This window comes from Austrofundulus limnaeus, unplaced genomic scaffold (genome assembly GCF_001266775.1).
Source record: "Austrofundulus limnaeus strain Quisiro unplaced genomic scaffold, Austrofundulus_limnaeus-1.0 Scaffold2598, whole genome shotgun sequence".
In the NCBI taxonomy this organism is placed as follows: domain Eukaryota; kingdom Metazoa; phylum Chordata; class Actinopteri; order Cyprinodontiformes; family Rivulidae; genus Austrofundulus; species Austrofundulus limnaeus.
This window is the reverse complement of record NW_013955000.1, coordinates 1-8,751: the sequence shown is the minus strand read 5'-3', so window position 1 is coordinate 8,751 and position 8,751 is coordinate 1. Positions and strand designations below refer to the sequence as shown.

Below are 8,751 nucleotides of genomic sequence, written 5' to 3'. Positions count from 1 at the left end.
GTATGTATATGTATGTATATGTATGTATATGTGTATATACACACACAATATTTTATTCACAATATAGCATTCTCTGTAAAAAAAAAAAAAAACCTTACAAACAAAAAGTTTTTTTAAATCCTTCTTTGCTCAAAAATTTTCATCAAATCTGAGCTTTATGAAAATATATAACAATATATCACATTAGTAATTAAACATGGAGACATTTTCAAGCTATAAAACATTTTTTTGGAAGATTAACATTACAAGAACATTTGGCACAAAGCAGTTTTAAAAAAAAGCTACCAGGAATGGGCTGCAAACAATCGACTGGCCTCAAAAGAGAGAAACACTTAACCCTCCTGCTGCCWTTGGGTCAAAATTACCCAGGAGGCCCCAGTTTGTAAAGTGAATCCTCTCGGATCATTTTGACCCTATAGTCAGCAGGAGCGTAATACTGGTGGTCACCTGAGTCAGAGTATCTGTGTATTAACAGCTAACAGTTTTTGAACATGTCAGGTGTTCAAACAAACAGGAGAGAAATCGCTACAAAAGTCACGATGAAGGTTGCTCGATCCCTTTAATGAGGTCGTTTACTCCTCTGATGATCTGTAAACTTTCACGCTCCGGTCGTGCTTCGGTCTCACTAAAACCCAGAGAAAAGCAGTCTCTTCCTTCAAAGCAAGCATCGTTTTTTTTTTAATCTTAAAAACACTTTTAAAAACTTGAACTGAGAGCAAAGTATGTACCATAAAATCTTGAATATATATTCAAAAGGTGACGATTCAAAGATTAAATAATAAATAACTCAATGCAGAGCAACTATTTGCAGTGTTTTATCACCCTAAAAAGGCAAATATACATTTAAAAACTGTTGTAAAGATAAAATGTATATATGCAAAAATACCTTTTTTGTGTTTCTTACAAATGCAGTGCCTTTCTATAAAGAGGACATTCTAGAATAAAGTGGAGACAGATTAAAAATACCATCAGTGTAACCAAATATTTGTGTTTTGTGTTACAAAGGAAGACGGACAGAGTGTCATAAAAAAATAGAAGAACTGACGGAGCTTGTACGTGGCATAGAAACGTCTATACTTGTATTGGGAAATAGAGAAGCTGAGATGAAGGGAGTTATTCTCCGCAGCAGCACAGACGAGGTCTTTTCACTTCAAATAGACCAACACGAGGCCTGGCTTTGGCTCAGTGAACCTGAGAGATGCACAGATACGAGAAGGTAGGTGAAGATGAACATGTCTTGTTGTTAGCACACATACAGTGTGGGGGTGTGTGTGTGTCTTTACCTGTAGTGTTTGTTGGTGAGGTAGTCTATAACAGCGGGGCGGATGCGGGCCACTCCCCCCTGGCTGTGGTTCCCTCTTCCTGTGATGACAGACAGATGGGGCTGGCAAAGACCCTGCTCAAAATCTGTTCCCAAAGACACATAAAACACAAAAACAGTTAAAAACTACATATTACAGCAGCCACTGACTTCTATATCTGTTATGCTGCGGCCCTCACACTCTTAATAATAACATTTGGTTTTGGATCTATGCTTCGATAAAGTCTGATCAGCCTGAGTCAAAGCTGTTTTCTGTAAGAGTGCATAAACTACCTGCAGTTTTGTCGTGTAAGACCTGAGCCAGATGTTCCAGGGCTTCGTCCACATGCAGCCCGTGGAGGTCCAGGATGTTTCTGGGCAAAAGCGACGAGTTGACCCGCTCAAAGATTTGAACTGCTGCTCTGTAATTGGCTTCACGCACCCGCTGGCCATGCAAGTGTCCCTGAGGCAGAGGAAAAAAAAATTATAAAAATAATAATAATTTACCTTTCAGTGTAGCATTTCATCAGTGATAAAGTTATTCAATCGCCTATTTATAGATTAAAAAACAGGAAAGATGTATAACAGTTAGCTTAATGGTGTTGAAATTGAGATAATGCATATTTAAAATATTTTTTAAAACAAAATAACTTATCTATTCTTTYCAATCTTTTTTATATATTAAGAGGTGAACAATATAATTCACGAGTTATTTTTATTGTTGTTCAGTTAAAACAAATATGTGTTTCAGTTCTGGGAGTCAAATGTTTGTCTCTTCCTCCACCGACTCCTTCATCATCAACTGAAAATAGACATCTATCTCTGCCAAATGCTCTGTCGAAGCCTGATCCGACCGTGTTAAAACAACAAAAAATAAAATAAATTAAATAATAAAATATTTTTTACATTGTTGCTACACAATGTTGGGACGATAAAAGTGTAAATTTTGAAAAATGATCAGCAGCTCTACATAAAGACAAGGAACAGAACTCATTTTTACCTCAACTACACTCATAATATGGCAGCAAACAATTATTAAATGRCACAATTATCCCTCATCCTTTTACCTGTTGTGCATAAAACGAGGCCACTTCTTTGCGCCCCTGCTTGTAGGCCTCTGAGGCTTTYGCGAAACTCTCGAGCTGCCGCTTCCTCTGAAGGCAGGCCTCAGCCCTGAAGTCTTCGTACTCTGGGTCCTCGGTGTCCTGGTATCTGGGTACAGTTGCCTCCGGGTGCCTCTGCTTCTGCCAGAAACAAAAAAACAGCAAGAAACTCAGCTAACGAGAGTGGAAAGTGGTTAATTTATACATCACGTCATTACTTAATGACATTACCTTTAGGCACTATGTCTTTTAGATGCGATGTGGATGTTAGTTTTACCCTTGTTCATTATAAATTAAATCTAATAAACACAGAAATTAAAAGTACTAAAAGTATTTATTTTTTAATCTTTATCCAAACTTTTTCTTTTATGCTCCTCTATAGCCAAACAGTGCTAAATTTCATTTCGAGTTCCTTATATACAGTATTATATTATATTGTATTGTATTGTATTGTATTGTATTATTTTATATTTCTAAAATAACTAAACAAAAATGGCTATAGAAAACTGAAAAGGTAAAGAGACGTGAACAAAAAAACGTGACCACAGCACAAGTGTGCCACGGTTCGTCTCTCTTCTCGTGAATACCTTTTCTCTTTCTCTGCTGGCTGCTCTGTGGCGGTCAGACTGAGGAGGTTCTGGAGCGACGACGGTCTTCACGGGTTCCTCGTTCAGGAGCGAGCGAAGAAACAGCTCTGTCTGGGTTAGGCTGTAACTAAGTAAAGGAAATGCAGATTTTAAAAAAAATGTAGTAAAAGGTATTGTGGTAGCAAGGTAATGTGTGAGACAAACTCATTTTCTTCCTCTCCCATAGATAAAAAAGAAACGTTAATTGTAAAAGTATTTTCTTTACATGGAAATAAATAATAAATTATTAGTAAACGATTATTTTAGTGAAAATAAGTCTGGTTTTGAAGAATTTTAGGTTGACATCCACCACTGCTGAACTCCTATGCAGACAGAAAACTGGTCTTTTAGCACCTCTGACTCTGGGCCTCTGCTTCCTTCCTCCAGGCAGCTGCAGTTTTCTCTTTTAACACAAATCGTTTCAGGGAACTCCGAGCACAGATTACCTTAAACCACCATACACACACAGAGCTGTCCCGCTTTTTGTTTCCCAATTTAGATCTATCCTTTCAGCTCAACACTTTCTGCACTAACGCCATTGTAAATACGTGCGCACACTTGCTAAGCCGAAGGATTTGCCTGCCCTCRGTTTGCATTTCCACACCTGGCATAAACCAGGTGATGTGTGTTCGCAATCCAAGCGGCTCCAATCTCAGTTTTTCTTACTTGTGATCTCTGAAGATGTCCTGGAGAAAATGCTTGTCAATGGTGGGGAACAGTGAGAACAGTTGCTTCTCCTTTAACAACGTGGCTCCATCCCAGCGGTCAAGGTCAGCACGGCTTTGTCTGGTCTGAAAGAGAAGCAATGAGATGAGTTAAAGAAAGAAAGAAAGAAAAAAGTTGTTTTCCTGATAGGAGACACAAGGCCAGGGTGTCTTGTTACCTTTTGCATATTCTCCTGCAAAACCTGCTCCTCTTTTATAATATCTCTGAGAGAAACCTGTGGACGGGACACATTCCAGTGGTCCATGACTGGCATCTGACCACTGGCCTCTGGCTGGCCGACCAGTGACTTATCACCATCTTTGCGCGTTGAGAAGTTAGCTGGGTGCGTCCGGTCTCGTGGTTCATCAAACCGTCTTCCGGAACCTAAATATTTTTTAAAAATTTGATATAATTATTATTTTTTTGCATCGGTATTGTTGCGTTCCATTCATGCTGCTTCGATATCATCTAAAATTCTGTTCGAGTGCGTTAAAACTTACTTTGCTGAAGCAAGTGAAAAGAAAGAGTAGCTTGTCTTTGTTTTTCCTGAAAAAAAAAAGATCCAGCTAAAACAACAACCCTCTGACAAAGGCATCAGAGCACAGACATTGCAGGATAAGGTTTTGCAGCATGATTCGCTCTCACCTGAATAGTTTCCTTCCACTTTTGGTGGAGCAGCTTTGCCAGCTTCAGGTCCATCTGCACGGCAAAGTCATCTGCTGAGCATGTACCTTAGCATAATGAAGCAGACAGAACAGAGATACAATTAGACTTGTGATTTTTATTTTATCTGCAGTTATTTCCTCCTTAAGCTCTAAGCTTGCTAACACTAACAGTGCACTGGGTGTAAAAATCTGAACTACGGAGGCATTTATTTAACTGTTTTAATTAATTTGGGGAAAAGCATGTAAAACAATTACAAATCCTATTTTTATTTTACAGAAAAGAGCTGTAAGAATTATCACCAGAAAGCATTACTTTCACCCATCAAATATGTTGTTCCATCAGTTGAAGTTATCGAAATTCTATGATTTGGTTGATTATGGTATTTTATCAGTCATGTATAGGGCCCATAAAAACACCTTACCTTCAAACATCCAATTACACTTCATTAAAAGAGAGAGTTGTTAAAATCTCAAGGGGATAGAAATGTTTGTAAGACCTAAAGCTAGAACCAGTTTAAAGGAATGGAGTACTTCAGGGAATTAAGTTATGGAATAATCTGGAAGATGAGATTAAAAACGCCAGATCAATATGTATATTTAAGAGAATGATAAAGGTTAATTTGCTGGAGAAATATGCAAATGTATGAATTGTTGTTCAAGGAGTTAAAGTTATTATTATTTTCTTTTTTTGTAAACTGTAGATTATGTTTGATTGAAATTATTTATTTGAGAAAAAGGGGTAGATATAATAAGATTTTTTCTTCTGCTACCTTTCATTTAATTTATGGTTTGTATTTTTGTTGTTTGTTGTTGAATTTATGTTGTTGTTTTTAAATAAATGAATAAACTAAACTAAAAAAAAGAATTTAAATCTGGAATCCCAATCTGTACTTCTAAAGCTCTTTACAGTGCATATGTGGTGTTAGTTACCCAGGTCTACTCCGACGGGACCAAACAGCTCCGTCAGCTGTAGAGCCAGCTCAGTGGGCAGTTTGAGCTCCACAGTCTGAATTTCCAGGCTGCATCTCTGCATTTTCCTCTGCTCAGTCTCCGACTCGAGCTCCTCGAGTTCAGCCTGCAGCAGCCGATTAATCTCATCCATGCTGGCGATCTCATCCTGAATGTTGGTCCTCGACTCGTCGGTGATTTCCTCCTCGTTATTCACGCCCCCAACCCGAGCTCCTCCTCCTGGACCAGGCTCTGACGTCACCTTGTGGTCAGTGCTGATGCTCTGTTTTGATTCCTTCTCTGCTTCTGGGAGGTTAAGTTCTGTTTGAAGAGCTTGCCCTAAATTTGGAGTTGTACTTGACGGTTCCTCGTTTGCACCTTTAGAAAACACCCCCATGCTTCCTTTTCCTTCATTCCCACACGTTGACTGAAGGATGTCCTCTTTGAGCCCAGTTTGCTCTCCTTTCAGACGGTCTTCATGTTGATTTGATGCGTCGGGACATTTAACAGCTTCTATATTTTCACATAAACCTTCACCTGGACCGGACGTAGTGTTGTTTTTATCAGCTGCACCGTGCGCCTCCACCTCCTCCTCCTCCTCCTTAAAGAACCTCTCTCCAGAGTCCAGCAGCAGGTTGGTAGTCCACTCTAAGTCCTGGTGGCACTTGTCATACAGATCCTCCAACGTGTCAAAACTAACCAGCTTAAAATGGCAGCTGAGAATGCGCAGGCTCCCAAGCCGGTCTTGAGTCACCCCGAGCTCTTTCTCCTCCACCTGAGTGCCTTTCTCGTGCACCCCGCGGTACGGGACCTGGTCTGCGAGTGCTGCAGCGGAGGGCCGAGGCACGAAACGGGATGAATTACCCTCCGTGACGTTGATGTCGCTGGACTGTCCACCCACAGGCACGGCTGTGTCACCAGAACTGTTGGGACGATTGAGGCGCCAGAGAAGAGCAAAGTCCCGAGGTTCTGTCTGAGTGAAGCGACCCATTTCTATCAAAACAAGGGAAGCCGGCAGCTGTGACTGTCCATCAGAATCAGAGCTGGGAAGCAGGTCCAAGCCTGGTTTAAAATCACAACTGGTGCCGTGAGCAGGACTGAAAGTATCTGAGTTAACTCTGTTCATATCATTGTCTTTGACATCAGCTGTAGTGCTTAAATAGTCTGAACTGTTTAACGAAGAAGTGGGGCAGTTCTGAGTGAATGTGAGGGCAAGCTTACACTGCTTCCCCGATCGACGACCCTGTCTCTGCTTTCTCTCCTGAGAACCTGTAGTGTTTTCTGTAACCCCCTCACACGCTGGACTCTCACACGTCTCACTGACGCAGCTGTCGTCACCCTTACTTACAGCCCGTCTCGTATTTTCTGCAAGTTCTTTCAGACCCACACCTCTGCCGGCCTCGTTTTGAAAGCTGGAGTTTTCTAGTTTGTCTCCACATACAAAGGTTAGATTCAAATGTTCAGTTTTGAAGTCAAGCAGCTCTCTACCAATGTCAGACACATCTGTATGCTTTTCAGTGATTTCAATTTCAACTCTCTCCCAATCACTGTCTCTCAAATTCACGACAGCGCCCGAGTCGGCTGTCTTCCAGTCTTGGACGCAGTCGGGTAATTCCCCTTTGCTGCTGGCTCTGCTGCCACCTGCCTCGTCTTCTTTTTGGATTTCATCTTCAGAGCTTTGCGAAAGGGACTGGGAGCATGAAGAGCCAGTGTGAAATGGGACCACACCGGTCTGAATGAGATCAAGAAGCTTTTGAAGCTCAGTGACACCTGAACCGGACTGCTCACTCTTCACTGCTTCATCATCAATGGCTCCTGCTCCAGCTTCGTTCACATTCATCTCATTAGGCCTCTCTCTTCTCCTCACCTGTCGCTGCTCAAGAGATCGCTCAGTGGGCCAGTCTCCCTCAAAATCTAGCATCTTGCCCCCTTCTGCCTCCTCATGCTTCGCCCTCTCTCTGTCTGACGAGTCGGTATCTTTCACTAGATCTACTGGCTCCTCCATCTCTACACCACACCTCCTGCTTGCTCTCTCCCTCCTCACTCTTTGTCCAATAGATTCAAAGAAAGCCCCTTGCTCTTCATCCCCAACTTGATCTTCATTCATCACTGATTCCACGATACAGTCTGGGATTCTCTGGTCGCCTCCTGGGTGGTTTGGCTCAAACTGGGCGTCTAGCTGAGAATCCAGTTCACCCAAATCACTGTCAACATCAGCATTTAAACTATCAGGCCTGCCGATGGCTTCTTCCCGGAGACTGAGTGACTCGGTGGATTCGCAGAAAGCGTCTTCGTGGACTCCCACTGTTCCAGACTGGCCGAGAGACGACACGTCAGGGAGGGAGGAAAACAACTGAGGGTGGGATTTTTTATGTTGCTCAATCGGTCCAGGCTGCCCTACGAGGTCAGGGCAAGGCGAGCCAGAGGTGAATGGGCTAAAGACAAAACAAAAAAATACATTTTAATTAAGACCATAAAAATGGTGGATATAAGAACAAAAAACTAAACCAATGATTTGAACAGTTTGTGTTGATTTGAGGTGCATGTAGGCAAATTTGAGTTATTTTACTCAATTATTTGACTACGTGACTAAAATATTTTTTGCATTTGATTTTAAAAAATGCAGTTAAACATTGCAATTATAATATACGATGGAGTATTAGGGCCACGCAACGAGACTTTTAAAAAAATTTAAATTACGAGAATAAAGTCATTAAAGTCATACAAAAAAAAAGTCATAATATTATAAGAGTAAAGTCGTAATATTACGATTTTAAAGTCATAATATTACGAGTTTAAAGTCATAATATTACGAGATTAAAGTCATTATATCGTAGCCTTTACACGAAAAAGCATGCAGTTACCACTGCATTAAAATGAGGAATGTTGAGCAACTTGTCAAGTTGTTCTTTAGTATTGCAATAAATAGTTAATCTTTTAGCATATTAGCATCAAATTATCAGTAGCAGAACTTAGAAATTGTGCAAACGACTATAAACTGAAGCTGTATTGTAATTAAAGGATGCACTAACGGATTTAGTCGTCAGTTAATTTGAATGAAAGCATATTAAACAGTGACCCGAGTCATCATGGACTACTTTATAAACACATAGATAAGGCTGTACACAGCAGATGTGAGGAAAATAAGGAGGAAATGAGGAACGGGAAATAGACACGTCATGATTATGACTTTTTTTCTGGTAATATTACGACTTTAATCTCGTAAATTATGACTTTATTCTCGTAATATTATGACTTTATTCTTGTAAAATTACGACTTTATTCTTGTAAAATTATGACTTTATTCTTGTAAAATTACGACTTTAATCTCGTAATATTATGACTTTATTCTAGTAAAATTACGACTTTAATCTCGTAATATTATGACTTTATTCTAGTAAAAT

At 40.3% G+C, this 8,751-nt stretch overlaps 1 protein-coding gene across 1 annotated transcript; it reads right to left on the bottom strand.

Moving 5' to 3' along the window:
• Positions 1–76: 76 nt before the first annotated feature.
• On the bottom strand, positions 77–7,782 carry LOC106511217 (NEDD4-binding protein 2; the record flags this gene model as incomplete). The annotated part of the gene is given in 10 exon segments (XM_013999971.1): positions 77–1,191; positions 1,284–1,407; positions 1,595–1,763; positions 2,368–2,544; positions 2,991–3,117; positions 3,696–3,820; positions 3,913–4,118; positions 4,235–4,280; positions 4,380–4,465; positions 5,330–7,782. Coding segments are annotated over 10 exon segments (3,559 nt in total), but the record flags the coding sequence as incomplete, so codon positions are not given.
• Between the last annotated feature and the right edge of the window lie 969 nt (positions 7,783–8,751).